General features: G+C 33.9%; 1 protein-coding gene across 1 annotated transcript in view; it reads right to left on the bottom strand.

Annotated features, from left to right (window-relative positions):
* The window catches only part of LOC144256980 (uncharacterized), a 149,317-nt gene that overhangs the window by 123,888 nt on the left and 7,775 nt on the right, over positions 1-17,654 (bottom strand). The window contains 1 exon segment of the mRNA XM_077802916.1: positions 9,796-9,868. Coding sequence (XP_077659042.1) covers positions 9,796-9,868 — 73 coding nt within the window.

Here is a 17,654-nt window from a genome sequence, read left to right as displayed (position 1 = left end):
CCAGAAAAATAACTCTTAATTGCAGAAATAACATGAATATCAGGCACAGAAAGCATTTAGAAGGCAAACAGACTTGGCCAAAAAAGAAACTGTCCACATTATATTTTGGATAAAATGCCAAAATTCAGAGCAAAGAAAGATTTGTAAAAATTCAAGAGAGAAGCACCAAGTCATTCATAAATGGTATGCATCTGGATAACTCTAAGGTCCAGCAGTACATGCAAATATATTTCAAGCACTAAAACAGAAATACTATAGGGGCACCCTCTCCTCCACCAATGTATCTTCATTAAGCTTTCACAGAGACTCACCACAATTTTCTCATTAGCAACACATCAGAAATGATCTCTACAAAATGGCTCAAATGTGGTTAGACACTCTATTTCCTGTTGCTCTGCTCTGTTTTGCAAATAAATAAATTTACCCATGAACTTAATGAATATACTCTGCTCTTGTGGAATAATCCATATAATCCCTGACTTTTCTAAGAAATGGAATAATAGGTAATTTCTGAAAACTTGCAGAAAAAATTACTTTAATTTAGATCCCTGCAAAAAATGTACACCTCCAAACTCCCCTCTCCAGAATGGGAAAATAAACAAGGAGAGAAATTAATTACAGTAGATGGGGTAGAGAGAGAAGATGTGAAGGAAGGGGAGGGGGGATAGTAGGGGATAGGAAAGGTAGCAGAATACAACAGTTACTAATAGGGCATTATGTAAAATTGTGGATGTGTAACCGACGTGATTCTGCAATCTGCATTTGGGGTAAAATTGGGAGTTCATAACCCACTACAATCTAATGTATGAAATATGATATGTCAAGAGCTTTGTAATGTTGTGAACAACCAATAAAAAAATGAGAGAGAGAAAAAAACTCCCCTCTCCATACCACGTGTGTCAGGCTCAACAAATGTCTAGGCTTGGTATTTAGAGGGAGAATTTGTTTTAAGTGAATGCCCCCACTGGGCAGGCTGAAGACAATAAATCTGCTCCATCCTAATTCCTCTGGTGTCCAGTCTCATCTGTCTTACTTCAGTACTGCCAGTCTACATTGGTATCTGCATCAAAGTTATTCTTCAGAAATAAAAGTAGAAGTAAAGACCTTCTAAGAAAAGAATGAACGAAAATAACCTATGATAACTAAGCTAACACTGCAGAAGATTCACAATGGAATTCTATATACACAAGAAGAAGATTAAAATAAATCATAGGAGAATACAAGAGAATAAATGTCACAAGAGTGGATGAACAAATGGGAAATAAGATCAAACCCTATATTATAAAGAAATACACCTCAATATTCTAACACTGAATTCACATTGTGTTAATTACCAACTTAAAAGACATAGACTGAAATACTCAATGAATAAACAAGACCTAAAAAAAAAAAACACCTGAATTACAAAGATGTTCACAGAATAAAAATGAAAGGATGGAAAGATATTGCATGTAAATAGAAGCCAAAATAAATAAATAAATAGATAGATAGATAGATAAATAAATGCAAAGTTGTAGCTATTTGCAAACCTGATAAAGGAGACTTCAAGCAACAATTACTCAAAAGTGGCAAAGAAGGTTACTACATACTTCTAAAGGGAAAAATCCAACAAGAAGTTAAGTGGCTGTAACTATTTACACATGAATGGCAGTGAAATAAATTTTATAAAATAATCACTATTAAGCCTAAAGGGACAGATAAGACCCACTAAAAAACATAAGTGTGGGTGACTTTTATAACTACTTTAATCAGCAACAGGTTACATAGACGAAACATCAAGAAAGTTCCTAGATGTCACTTTTACTTCACATACTTTCAACTTAACAGTTGTCTACACACTATTTCATCTGACAAGAGCAAAACTCATTTTTTTTCAGAATACAAAAAACTTTTGCTATAATAGATCATACATTAGGATACAAAGCAAGTCTTAGTAAATACAAAACCAAAATAATTAATTTCACCCCTTATCACATCACAATGGATGGCTATTAGAAAACAAAACATACAGCATTTTTAACAAGTGGGTCTGAGAAAAATTTATTTACACATTAAGAAGAACAAAATTTGATCCTTATTTCTCACCCTTCACAAAAGTCAACTCAGAGTGGGTCAAATATTTAAGAATTACACAAGAAACTTTACAACTGCTAGATAAAATTGTGAGCTAAATTCTTCCACATATTGACACAAGCATCAATTGCCCTAACAAAACTCCTAAAGCATAAGAAATAAAACCAATAATCACTAAGTAGTATGACATCAAATAAAATACTTCTGAACATCAAAGGAAACAAGAGCATAAAGACAGAGCCTAGAGAATGGGAGATCTTTGTCATCTGATCAAGCAATGGAGGTTAATATTCAGAATATATAAAGAACTCAAAACCTTATCACCAAAAAATTAGTAACCCACAGAATAAATGGACAAAACTAAAGGGATCCTCCTTAAAAGAATTACAAATGTAAAATAAATGTATATTAAAAAGTTCAAAATCTCCAGTAGTTTGGGAAATACAAATCAAAACTGCACTGAGATTTTATCTGACTCTCTTCAGAATAACGATCACCAATACCACAAGTAAAGTAAATATTGATGAAAATGCCGAAGAAAGGTACACTCGTATATTGTTGGTGGGATTACAAATTAGTACAAACACCCTGCAAGGCAATACACAGATTCTTCAAAACTCTAGTAATGTATTACCCAGATCTCCCTGTCCTTGGTACATATTCAAAAGATTTAAAATTAGCATATTATAGGGATGCAGCCACATCAAAGTTTAAGGAAGCATGATTAAAAATAAACAGGCTATCAAAAAAAGTCTAAGTGCCAATCAACAGATGAATGTATAAAGAAAATGTGGGATATATACATAATAGTGTTTTATTCAGTCAGTATTCAATAATAAAAATGATATTTGCTAGTAAATGAATGGAACTGGAACACTTCCAACTAAGTGAAATAATTCAGACTCAAAAAGTCAAGGATTGAATATTTTTCTTCATATTAAAAAGGTAGATAAAAAATAAGGGGGATATGGGAGACTCCATGAAAATAGAAGAGAGGTCAGTGAAACAGAGGAAGAATTTTGAGAGGGATGGAGGGACTGCCAAAGGAAGTGTGGTGAAATGAATCTGAACAGATTTTCCTATGTGCATTTATGAATATATCACACTGAATCTGATCTTTATATATATCAATGATGCACTAATCAAAACAACTACAAATAAATACAAGAAAGATCAGTGGAATAGAAGAAAGGTAACAAAAATCAAAAGGGAGAGTACTGAGAACCACACTGAAATATAACCTCAATATTATGTAGAAAATAATGATCTAATTAAGAAAAAGAAGTAAACAGTGAGGAAAACTACAGAAACTGCATGAACACCTAAGGAATGAAAAATACAGTTGCATAATCAAAGGGTCACTGATGAAATCATGGTTGAAATTTCAAAAAAATACTTCAGAACCACATGAGAATCAAAACACAGCATCCACACATGTATGGAATACAGTAAAAGCCATTCTTTTTTCCTTTTTCTTCTTTTCTTTTATTGAGACATTGTATGTACACATAATAGTGGGATTCATTATATCATATACAGAAATGAATATAACATATTTTGACCAATTTTATTACCCAGTACCTTTCTTTTCCTTTCCCATGTCCCTCCCCTAATCCACCAAAAGTGGATGTATGTGGGAAGTTTTTAGTAATGGCTATCTCCATTTAAAAATGTGAGATATTTCAAATTAAAAAACCTCATGATACATCCCAAGATGTAAGAAAAACATTAGTAAATCAATTCTAAAACCAATACTAAAAAAGAATTAATAAATGTCAGAGCCAAAATTATAAAGTAGAAAATTAAAACAACAACAGCAACAACAACAAAAACCAAACATAGTAATAATGAAACAAATAATTGGTTGTTGAAAAGGTAAATGAAATTGATAGCCAAGGTAACTAAAAATAAAAAAAAAGAGAAAGAAGATACAAATTAATAAAGCTAGAAAGAAAAAACAGAAATATAACAACAGATACCATTGAAATACAGAGGATATATAGAGACTATTTGAAAAACTTATATTTTAATAAATGAGAAAATCTAGACTATTTTAAAGACTTAAATTGCAACACATGAAAAAAATCTAGAAGACATTGATGAAATATGACCTAAAATTTTTGAACCAAAGGGATAGAAAGAAATAAATAGCTCAATAACAAGCAATTGGATTCAAGCAATAACAACAAGCCTCAAGGACCAGAGGTGAAAGCATGACTGACTTTATCAGATATTTAAAGAAGAACTAATATTAATCTTCCCATTACATGTAAGAGCAAAGGAAAGATGCTTCTTAATCAAATCTGCAAAGTATTTCCCTTATTGGAAAAGTGAATATGGACCCAACAAGGAAAAAAATAGAGACCAACATCCTTGAGGAATATAGTATAAAACTTCTCATAAAATCTCTGCAAACTACATTCAACAACACATTAAAAAAACATGCAGTGTCAGGCACTGTGGTATGTCTATATTCTCCGAAATGAAGGAGGTTGTTTCAGGCTCACTGTAATTTCAGTGCCAGCCTGGGCAATTTAGTGAGACCTGTTTCAAACTGAACAATAAAGGGGGCTGAGGATGTGGATCAGTGGTATAGTGCTCCTGGTTTGAGTCTATAGTTTCACATAGAAAAATCCAAATTTGATGATGAAGCTGATTTTGCCCCAGCATAACTCAATACATGCAAATTAATAAAACTAATACACCACATTTAGAATCAAGGGCAGAACTACATGATCATTTAAACATCTACAGAAAAAAAGCCTTTGACAAAATTTAATGGCTCTTCATGACAAAGCCAGGAGAAATTAGACATAGGAGAAGCTTATAATAAGATAATAAAGAACAAGTATATCAAACCCAAAGCCAATAGTATAATGAACAGAAAAATTTTCTCCAAGATCATAAAAAGGCAAGGATGTTCATTGCCACCAATCTCACTAATCACAGTACTTAAAATTTTAGAGAAGAGGAAAAAATAAAATGGATTCAAATAGGAAAATAAAAATGTTAAATTATTTCTATATGTAAATGATATAGTCCTATTCTTAGAAAACTATAAAGGTTACATCATAAGAATTCTACTTCTGATGAATGAATTCATCAGAGTAACAGGATACAAAATAAACATATAAGAATAAATTTTCTGTATATCAATAGCACAACTGGTGAGAATGAAGCAAGGGTAATAGCTCATTCAAATAGCTAAATAGCTACAAACAAGCTTAACCAAGTAAGTGAATGACCTCTTCAATGAAAATAACAGACTGATTAAAAAGGAAGTTAAAGTAGACAATAGAAAGTAGAAAGATCCCCTATGATCATGGGGAGGCAGAATTAATATTGTGAACATGGCTATAGTACCATAAGTGAATTATAGATTCCATGTATTCCCATTCAAATTATAATGATATTCTTCACAGAAATGGGGAAAAACTACTTCTAAATTTGTATGAAAGAAAAAAAAACTTAGACAAAGTGATGCTGATCATAATAGCAACAACAGATATACCACAATGCCTAATTTCAAAATATAAAACAGAGCCATAGTAATAAAAAAAAAAAACATGGCACTAGTGCAAAGACCCATAGACCAATGGATAGAAGAGAAGTCAGAGAGCCAAACCCACACAGGTACAGTCATGTGATTCTAGGCAAAGATGCCAAAAACACATGTTGGAGAAAGACAAAAGATATTTTAGAAATACTGATGGAAAAACTAGACATACATGTGTAGAAGAAGAAAATTAGATGCCTATTTTTTAACACTGTACAAGAGTTTATTCAAAAAGGATTAAAGACATATGTACCAGACTAGAAGCTTTAATACTGCTAGGAAAAAATTTATGGAAAACACTTCAGTACATAGGCAATTACTTCCTGAATAGAGCTTCCTACAGCTCAGGAAATAATAGAAACAATGAATAACAGAGAGTTCATCAAACTGCATAGTAAGTGAAGTACGAAACAGTAAGAAGAGGTAGCCTCCAGAATGGGAGAAAATCTGTGCCAGCTACTTTTCTGACAGAAGTCAATATCCTGAAAATATTAACTCAAACATCTTAACACCAGAAACACAAAAACCTATAATAAATGAGCAAATAAACAGTTAGTTTTCAAAATAAGAGGTACAAATGGCCAACATGTAGGTGGAAAAATGCATAATATCTTCAACAATCAGAGAAATGCAAATTAAAACAACACCAAGCTCCCATTTTCCACCATCCAGAAAAAGCAATCCTGAAAAAAAAAAAAAACAGAAAAAAAGAAAATATTGATTTCTTAAGTATCTAAAATATGACATTTATTTCCTTATTTTTCTATTCATTATAATACCAAAGTGATTGTGATGGTAATAACACACCCTGCCTTCTATTCATTGAAGGATGTCAAGAGTAAATGATAGACAGATGTGATACATTGTTCTATATATCCAGCATGTACTTCCTCTAAATATTCCTATATTTGGCCTAATATTGAGTTGCTACTGTTATTAAATTTAATATTTCTTATTTTAAATATCAGCCATATTGGCAATCATCCAATCTGGATACTTATCTTTCCCTTCGTAAAAAATTCTTTGTATGCATTCCCTTATCTCAGCTCCATATTCATAAAGCTGTGATTTTGGCTTCTTTTCTATTTATTTCCTTCCATAAAGGCACACAGAAAAATTGTTTATTCCAACCACATTCTATCAGTGTTAATTCTGTACATATATCTCACCTGTTGCTTGTTTTCTGTTATAACCTTGTAGCCTTATATTTCTTTCTAGGATGTTTGTCTTCATAAAGGATTTTATGTGAAAAAAAAAGGAAAGAAAATTTTTAAAAACACATTACCTTTGAGTCAGGAGATGGAAAGAAAAGACAATCATTCTTTATTCTGATTGCCTGCACAAATGTGGTTTCAACTATGTCATTCTTTTTACTGGCAATGTTATCGTTGTCAGGTAAGTTTCCACTGTTTGGGTTCCCAGTGTCATATTATATTTCTGACAATAAAAACAAATTAAACAGTATATACAAATTCTGAAATTTTAAGTCAATAAGCAGCACAAAATCAGGCAGTCTTCAAATAGCTTACCATCCTTAGTGGATTGTCTTGAAGTTTCAGTTAATTTTCTCCTTCTTCCTGGGTGTTCTAGAAAGAAAAAAAAAGATTAAGGAATAATAAGAACCAAAGTTGACAAAATAATAAATGTTTTCCATGACTGCAGGGTACAACAGAAAGAGCAGAGGTTTCTGAGTCATTTGGATGTATACTCAAACTGAGTTCTCTCACTTACTAAGCTGTATATTCTCACGGGGTAAAGATTATGAGTCATGACAGAGAGATCTCCAAAATGTCACTCCCCTCATGTCCAACTGATTGTTACACAAATACTGAAATCCACTATACTATTTTCTTAAGCTTAATGATGTAGGATAAGAATGGTAGCCATCTGTATTTAGAGTACTTTTGAAAAAGACTAATATTGTGAGAAATTATATGTGATATTTCAATGTTTTTATGACTTATATTGGCATGAATTACCTCTTAAGGAGAAAGCTCATAAGATATGAGCTTTTAGATTTATCTATTAAATAAGATTGATTGGATTCATAAACAGTATAAGTTTTGTCAATCCTAGGGAAAAATGTGATACATTGTTCCTATGTGTCAAATAGCTGAAGATAAACAATTATACAAATTTTGATCATTCCAAGAAAAAAAATGACAAAAGCAATTTTGAGAGGGTGATATAAATTAATAAAAACCACACAGAGCTGCTAAACAGAAACATTAACTCAATAAACAAACCACAGTGACAGAGATTGCACAATGAATAGACACTGAAAAGATGTTTTCTGCAAGGAAATATTAAGAATTGGAGTAAGTCAATGTTTTAGAAAAAGATGCATGCTCTTTTTATCCCAGTACCTTCATATAATTAAGTTAACAAAATAATAAGGTATAAAACAATAAAATATTTTTTAAAAGAACAGGTGGCATGGCCAATTACATCACCAGGTTTGCTTGACATAGGTAATAAGACAGTGGAATAAGTCATTTCTAAAAATATAAGCAAGAAGGAAGAAACATGCAAATTTTCATCTGAAGTCCAAATCTGAACTGAAGTTTGGAACTGGCTTGAAGGATATTCTGGTTCCTACTTTCATATTTATGACATTACTCTAACTTGTTTATTCCTCCTTTATGACATCAATTTGAGATAACTTACTCAGACTTTCACATCCCATATATTAAAAGAGAACGAAAACTTAAAACATATTTTTTAATTCAGTAGACTTAATTACTAGTTATATCATGCACATTAAATTACTTAGGATGATTAATTATGTAGAAATGTATTTTCTCCACATTTACTCATGTTAAACAATATATATAACACCACCTTTTAGATATGGTGCATTTCTCCAGGCCAAATGAGCTCGGTTAAGTCATGAATAATAGCATTCTAAATAGAACACAGTATGATAGCTTTCCACATTATTTTCCCCCAAATAAAAATTACACCATTCTTACATAATATTTAGCTCTTCATAACTGAAATAAAATGCAAAGTCATTTCAAAAAAAGAAGTATTTTACATTTGAAGCCTTATTTTAAGTGTTACAGGATATTTACAAATATATTTCCTAACTTGGAATAGTTCATAACATTTGTAGAGTTTCACAATAAAAATATAAATAAATAAATATAGAAACATAAAAAATTTAAAATTTCAGAATGTGACATAAGTATTTGGATATTTTAAGAAACTATAATGAAAAAAAATTCTGAAATTCAAGTATTACCTTTTAATTATTGAGAGTCTCTGCTTCCATAACTGGTTATTACTTTGCACAGACCATCTGTTTTTTAATTAGATGAAGAGAGAATTTTTAGAAAAGGTTAATTAAATTATTTATTTTTATTATTTATTGGTTCTTTTCAGTATACATCACAGTAGAATTTATATACTAGGATATAATTATAAAAGCATAGAATATAATTTGGTCTAATTCAGACCCGAGTATTTCCTTCTGTTCTACTGATCTTTCTGTTATTTACCTATACTTTTTCTTAATTAGTGTCATCTTTAGTGGAAAGACTCAGAAAATATAGATATGGAAGCCCTTTTTAATACAAGTGTTAAGATATAGATTCTAGATTTCTGAGTTGACACAATTCCTAATATTACTTTAGTATAAATACAGAGCAAAGGATAGAAATAGAGAAAAAAAAAAGGTTTCATTAAATGTTATGGTACAAAAATATCCAGGGTTCAAGTCAAAAAAGAAAAGCTACTTGCCATGCAGGTTATATATTCCAAGCTAAAACCACCAGGGAAATTCCATTATTCTATAAAAATTAATTTAGGCACAAGTATTGTAAGTCATGTAAGTATGATTTAAAAGCCACAATAATGTAAACTGACCCAAAAATCCTTGAATAAATTTCACATTTCCTCTGCAGTTATAAAGCTCTTCCCAATGCAATTTGTCTGTCACTATGTATTTCCCAGCCTATCTTTTCTTCCATCCCCCAAGACCCTCAAGTACTTGAGAGAACACTGATACAAAAACATTTTTTAAATCAACATAATTCTCTAAAATAGATTCTTCTTAGCAAAATTTCACATAAAATGTCAGAAAAATATATCTAAGTTTCCAGCATTAATACATTAAAACACAAAATTCAGAACAAGAACATACATTTCACAAAAGATCACTTTACCTTAATATGAGCATCATAAATGTCCTCATCCATTGCAAAGCAGAGATCACCTGGATGAGGTTTTTTGGTAGATCTTTAGAGCAAAAACATACAACAAAAATAGGTGAGTAGTTTTCTTTTTAAAATAAACTCAGTTTAAAGTTTAGGTATAATTTTTAAATGGTGTTTCTTGATTGATATAATTAAAACATGACCTCCATTTTTTAAAATAAAAATATTCATATTTACTTCTTTCTGCCTCTACTGCTCTAAAACTATGAAATATTCAATGAAGGCACTCTTAGTTCCCATTAAGAGTGAAGCCAGTATATCAGCAGAACCTGAGAATAATTTATTCTTGAAAATTGCCTGTCTTAAAGGCTGAACTTAAAACCCAAATAATGGCTAACATTTTTTTTTTCTTATCTGAACTGAAACAAACCTCTGATAATCAAAGACAAGGTAGCATAAGATGAAGAAACTCCTCTCTGTCAAATAATAAGCAAGGTGGCTTGAAAATGGCAGTTATTGTTATTCAGCATGAAAATCACCAATAAAAATATCCTATTGCTTGCCTTTACCCAAAAATAGTGCAAAGAGCTCCCCAAATCTTTTAAAATTTTTTGAAAGTTAAAAAGTATATATATATATATATATATATATATATATATACACACAAATATATGTATATACATATATAATATATATGTATATATATTTAGAATACATATATATATACATATATGTGTATATACATACATACAATATATATATTTATAATTTAGAATACTTCTGTCAGACACATTAAAATAAATGATGAAATCAATTTTTCCTATACAGGTCTCACTTTATTCAGGTCCACATAAACTAGCAAGCACTTTAAAATGTTTACAGGCACTCAGACACTCAAAGAGAAAGACTGCCAGAAAAAGCAGAGTCTTGGTATTTGTACCTCTGTTTCCTTGAATCTTATCTAAATGTCCTCCTTCCTCTGGGAATCCATTTACCAGTCCCTCATCTGCAGGTCTTAGTGACAGTCTCTAAATTTGAAATTTACATTCCATAAACATGCAGATTCCTGACACAAGTTTAAACTAAATGTAGTCTCAACCACAGGCCTGTCTAAATTCCTTACCAATTTACTCAAGTGAAGCTGTGTGATGGCTTTGCCTGCTAATCATTTCTAGGCCCCAAACAACACAGACATTGGAAGGACATCAGCAAGTTGGAAAGAAAGTGGAGGTGAATAGATACCCACTTTGGGCCATAGATTTATTTATTCTAACAAATATTATTGCCTGGTTCATTAGTCTCTAATCCATTCTTGCATTACAGGGATGCAAACAGGAGAAAAACTATCAGGACTTACTCTAAATACTGTATTAGAACACCTTTATAGAGAGCTTTCAATATTCTATGTCCATAATTCCTGTTTTGTATTCATCGAATTGATCCTAAACCCCATGATTTTGGTCTCTTTTCTAAAACTCTTATTCCCATCTAACATAGTGTTATTACTCTTCAGAATATCCTTTTCCTTCGTTAGTTACATTTTGATCCTCTAGTACTGTGTTCACTTAATAATTCTAGTCTTGTCCTCTTCAGTGGAGTTCCTACAGTCAATCCTGATTCAATTATGAAAACTTCACCTTCAAAATGATAACCAAAAAAAAAGTACTGAGCTTAGAATTAAGGAACCAGAGTTCAATTCTCATTACTTCCACTTTCTGTACCCAGAAAAGTCCCTTTCATATCTTTAAGTTTCAGAATCAATCTCAAATCTATTATTTGGCCAGCATGTCAAATACATGATGAAAGACTAGAGGGTACTTTGACTAGTAGCTAAAATTCCTTAATTTTCTGAAATTCTCTGAATTTTTGTTTCTGTCAACAGAAAAAAATAATATTCAACTGATAAAATAAAAAACACCAAGAGAACAAACAATAAAAATAGAAGTTAAAGAAAAGATTATAGTCATAGAAGAAGAAAAAAAGAGTGTGTGTGTGTGTATATATATATATATATATATAATATATATATTTATAATTTAGAATATATATTCTAAATTATAATATATATAATTTATATATTTATTATATATAAATATATATAATAAATATATATTATATAATATATATTATATATATTATATTATATTTCTAAAATGGATAGGGGTTGTAATTGAAGGGTAACTGACAAGAAAAACAGGAAATAGAGAAATCAGTTAGAATGTCCTCTAAGGATTAATATAATTAATACAACATTAAACAATGGTATTCTTCATTTCTAGAAAAATAACCTCCACTATTTGCCTGTTCTTTTTTATTAAAAAAAAACATGTGGCCATAGATCTGTTAGATTTTCCCTAAAAGTTTTGATGTATTAAAAAAAATGGTTACAAGTGGAAGTGTCAAAAATTTCAAGACAAATATCTTGGACTATAACCAGACTTCATAGGTAAAATGCAAATCAGAGTTAAAACAAACTACTTTGAATTTCTGAATTGATGATATAGAATTGATAATACATCTTGGTATAAATATGTAGAGTGAGGCAATACAATTAATTTTTCAGCTAGGTAAGGCTACAGTCTAACCACAGGCCTGATATTTATTAATTAAGTGAATATGAGACAAATAGTCAATCTTATGAATGACAGCTGCATCATTATTAATTAATAGGTTATAATAGCAAGGACACTTTCAAAGTCTTTGTAGGACAACTTTAGAAAACAAGTGTTAATTGAATGTGATGTCTGTCCCAGACTAGAACATGCAATAAATCCTTTTATCTTCACTCACCACTTAGTTAATAGACAATTTTTTTAAATCTATAAATTCATACCTTTTTAATGAGTCATCTTTGGAACTTTCTTTCACTATTAAAGAAAACAGTAAAATATATATTTAATCAACTGCAGAAATGTAAAATATTAAAAGTTTATGACTATGATATTTTATTATAAAATTTATACAGGCTCATACCTGGATAAATTTTTATAATTATTATTAATTGTATTTTTGACAGGCAAGTACATGCATTAAAAATTTCTATGTCTCCTACTTTGTACTTATCAAATGCAACAAAGAAATGAGGGAATAATAAAACTTTGACACTTAAAAGTAAATTGTTGGTCCCATAAACATAACCCTTACTAAAAGCTTCAAGATGAAAGAAAACCTTATCATTGTCAAATTAAGTAACATAAAGATAACAGTGTCAAACAAGGGGAGACACAATGGTGAATTAGCAGGAAGTGACTTCTCTCACAGCTCCTTTACATGGGACTCAGAAAGTGAGAAAACTACTTCTCTGTGAGGTGGGTGATAAAAGAATGTCACTGATACTCAATATTGGAAAGAGAGCCTTGGGAAATGGGTAATTTGGGGGTGGGGATCAGACAAAGATGAGAAACAGAACTGGAGCTTAGGTTCTGATGGAAGTGAGGGAAATCAGTACACAAGGACAAGAAAGAGTAAAAAGTGCTGTATACAGAAGGCTAGGGTTGTGGCTCAGTGGTAGAATGCAAACCTAGAATGTATGAGGCACTGGGTTCAATCCTCAGCACCACATAAAAATGAAATAAAGATACTGTGTCCACATAAAACAACAACTACTACTACTACTACTACTACTACTAATAATAATAATAATAATAATAAAGTGCTGCAAATAATCTTGGCATCAGAACATGGGAAAAGAGGGTCAACTTGGTTCTGGGCAGACTCAGGAGCTATTCTGTTCATTAAACTGCTGCATGAATGTCACTCCTAGTCTGCATGCTATTCATGGGGAGATGAAGCTGGAGACATATTTGGACAGCTTCACTGCAGCAGCACTAATTCAAATTGGGAACTTAGATCCTTGTGGGGCTCAGTCTGATACATGAATCTGGCAGACACTAGCCACAAGATTTAAACTGAGCCTAGAAAATCAGGAGAATATCTGGCATGGACAGCATTTTTCCTGGGGGTTATGCAAGTCAGAGAGGCTGAAGAAAGACTTCCTTCCTCTCTTCCCTTAACAAAACAGTGCCCAGGAACAGTGGCAGTGTCATAAAAATTCTGAATGAGCAGGAGTGATGGAGCTTAGTGTTTTGGGAAAGATCTCAGGAGGCCAGAAAGAACAGTACCCTTGAGAAACTAAACTGGTGAAGGACTGGCTTCCCCTCTCATGAGTTTAGCTGGGGAGAAGAGTGCAGTGTACTCCAAGAGGTGCACTGATTGATTTATGCCCAGTAACTTTCCATGCAATAAAACACCTGGGGAAAAGACTAGACCTTAATGCCTCCCCTGAGAACATCTTGTAGAACCCAGCATTACCTATACCCTGGAGGTGTAAGCTGACAGCACCTCTCACAGCTCTCTATACCATTCCATGGATAGGGGAAGCGGAGAGATGGAAAGACAAACAAGACAGCAAGCACATAATCTTAGTGACACTCCTGTTTTTTTTTTTTTTTTTGAAAGTTTTTCAATGTGTACTGATGGATATATGATGGAAATTTACACACTTGTACATGTACATATTTATTTCTGCTTTTTCATTTCTAGCATTCTCAAACAGTTATTTTTCTTACTCTGTTTTTGAGGATTAAAGTTTTCAATTAGCATATTTTGAATTCATTTTTGTATTCTGTTTCAAAACTTTTATTTCCCTTTGTTTCTATTTCTTCCTCTGCTCTTACTAATAGTAAAATTCCATTATTGTCTCTTTTCTCTTTAATTTTTTACTTCTTAGTTATTCTCCTTCCTCGTCACAAACAACACATCCTACTTCACCTCTGCATCTGCCCTATTTATGTTGCGAAGCTACAAATCCCCATTGTTTCTTTCCTCTTAATGAACTCTATTCTTAACTTCTCTTAACACTAATTGGTTTATAAAACTCCAGATGCCACCACAGCAACAAGTAATACAATTGAAACCACTGGAAATGCCTATTCTTTGATTTTATGAAAGATATAATTCATGATTACTTACTGTCTTTACTGACAAAAATTGATATTTTTGTTTATTGTGCCAATTAACATTGTGTAAAAATAAAAAGTAAGTATTAAAGTCAGTGCTATGTATTGTACAAAGAGTTGCTTGCAATTATTTGGCTCCCCCCTAACCTGTGAGGCACAGGATATCTACAAGATCACAAGAAATTCATAGACTAGAAGCTCTGGTGCTTCAGACCCAACAACATGAACAAGAAAGAGAGCAAAGCATCCCAAACAAACCAGAAGGACTCAACAGCAGATTCCACAAAAACCGCAGTGGAAATGTCAGAGAAGAAATTCATACAATTTATAGTTCAACTGATCTATCAGATAAAAGATGATGTAAGGAGTGAAATCACATGAAGACATAAAAAGTAAAAGACTATTCAATAAGAAAACAAAAGTTGTAAAGAAAAATCAATCAGAAATTCTCAAAATGTAGGAATCAACAAACCAAATTAAAAATTCAATGCAAAGTGTCATCAAAAGAATAGATGACTTGAAGGGTAGATGTTCAGGTAATGAAGAAGTAGTTCATATTCTTAAGAATAAAGTTCATCATAGAGAAAAGATGTTACCAGACCATAAACAGAATTTTCAAAAAATATATGCAAAGGTCAAATTTAAGATTCATTGGGGTTCAAGAAGGCACTGAATTTCAAACCAAAAAATTAACAATCTTTTCAATGAAATGACAGAAAATTTCCAAAATCTTATGAATGAAATGGAAAAACAAACACAGGAGGTATGTAGAACTCCAAATATATAGAATCACAAGAGGCTCACTCCTAGCCACAACATTGTGAAAACACCTAACTTACAGAATAAGAATGGAATTTTAAAACCTGCTAGAGAAAAATGACTGGTCACATTGAAAGGCAAATAAATATAGATCTCAGCTGATTTTTCAACCTAGATCCTAGAAGCTAGAGGTTTTGAAATAATATATGCCTAACTCTGGAAAAAAAAAACCGGATTACATCAAAAATACTAAATTTGTTCAGATTTGAATATGATGTAAGACCTTCCAAAATAAATAAGTTAAAAAAATTCATGACTAGAAAGTTGGCATTACAAAACATACTTAATAAAATCTTTTGTGAAGAAAAATAATATATATATGTGTTTATATATAAATATATATGCATATATCAACAGAAAGAAAAACTACAACTAAAGAATAGTTAAAGTAGAATATAAAATGTGAAAAGTAGAAATAAATCAAAATAATAGGAAATAAAAATCATCTCTCAATAATAACACTGAATTTTAATGGACTCAACTCATCAAAAGACATATGCTGGCAAAAAACAAAACCCAATGATATTCTATCTCCAAGAGACTCACCTCATAGGCATAGATATCCAGGAGTCTTGCCCCTAGTGGGAGAAGTCCACTGGACCCTGGGTGAGGTGGTACCTTATCTCTCCCTGACACCAGGTTTCCAGGGGTCTCTCTCCTAGAGGGGGAAGTCCCTCCGACCCTGGGTGTGGCTGTACCTGATCTCCCTCCAGCATCCTTGTGTGAGGATTCTCTCCCCTAGAGGGGGGCGTCCCTGGACCCTGGGTGCTGCCATACCTGATCTCGCCCTGGCATCGGGTTGGCGGGGTCTCTACCCTAGAGGGGGGAGTCCCTTGGACCCTGGGTGAGGCCATACCTTATTTCTCCCCGGCATCCGGGTTCGAGGGTCTCGCACTTAGAAGGGGGAATCTCCTCAACACTGTGTGCAGCGGTACTTGATCTCCCCCCAGGTTTGAGGGTTCTCACACCTAGAGGGGGGAATCCCCCGCACCTTGGGTTGAGGTGTATTTGATCTGCCCCTGGCACTCGGGTTTGAGGGGTCTCAACCCTAAAGAGGGGGACCCCTGGACCCTGGGTGCAGCGGTATCTTACCCCCCAATTGAACCCCGGTTAGAGTGGTCTTGCCCAAAGAAGGGGGCTTGCCCTGGACTCTGGGTGTGGCCGTACCTGATCTCCCCCCCCCCATCTCAGTTCGAGAAGTCTCACCCTTAGGGGGTGCATCCCTGGACTGTGGGTGCTGCCGTACCTGATCTTCCCCTGACACCCGGGTTGGAGGGGTCTCATCCCTAGAGGGGTGCATCCCCTGGTCCCTGGGTGAGGTAGTACCTTATCTCCCCTAGGCATGGGGTTCCAGGGGTCTCACCCCTAGGGGAGGAGTTCCCTGGACACTGTGATCTGCTGTAACTTATCACCCCCCTGCACCCAGGTTCCAGGTGCTTTGGCCCTTAGAGATGGGTGCCCCTGACCATGGGTGCAGCCGTACCTCATTTTTCTCCAGCCCCTGGTCCGAGTGGTCTCTCACCTAGAGGGGGGAGTCCCCCGGACCCTGGGTGCGGCTGTACCTGATCTCCCCCGGCACTCAGGTTCGAGGAGTTTCTCCCATAGAGGGGGGAGTTCCCTGGTCCCCGGTGGGGCAGTACCTGATCTTCCCCGGCACCCGGGTTCCAGGGTTCTCACACCTAGTGGGGGCATCCCCTGGTCCCTGTGTGCGGCCATACTTGATGTCCCTCTGGCACCCGGTTTTGAGGAATCTCGCCCCTAGAGGGGGGGGGCTTCCACTGATCCCTGAGTGCGGCCTTACCTGATATCCCTCCCGCACAACTTTTTAGGTGTCTCTCCCCTAGTAGGGGGAGTCCTCTGGACTCTGGGCGTGGCCGTGCCTGATTTCCCCCCAGCTCTTGCTTTTAGGAGTAAGGCTCCTATATGGTGGAATCCCCTGGACCCTAGGTGCAGCTGTACCTGATCTTCCCCCTGCATCCGTGTTTAAGGGGTCTAGCCCTATAAGTGGGGGGAACCCTAGACCCTGTAATACCTGATCTCCCCCCGGCTTCAGATTCGAGGGTTCTCTCCCCTAGAGGATGGGAGTCCCCT

Source organism: Urocitellus parryii, chromosome 9 (genome assembly GCF_045843805.1).
Source record: "Urocitellus parryii isolate mUroPar1 chromosome 9, mUroPar1.hap1, whole genome shotgun sequence".
In the NCBI taxonomy this organism is placed as follows: domain Eukaryota; kingdom Metazoa; phylum Chordata; class Mammalia; order Rodentia; family Sciuridae; genus Urocitellus; species Urocitellus parryii.
The sequence above is the reverse complement of the archived record's forward strand: the minus strand, read 5'-3'. Positions and strand labels throughout refer to the sequence as shown.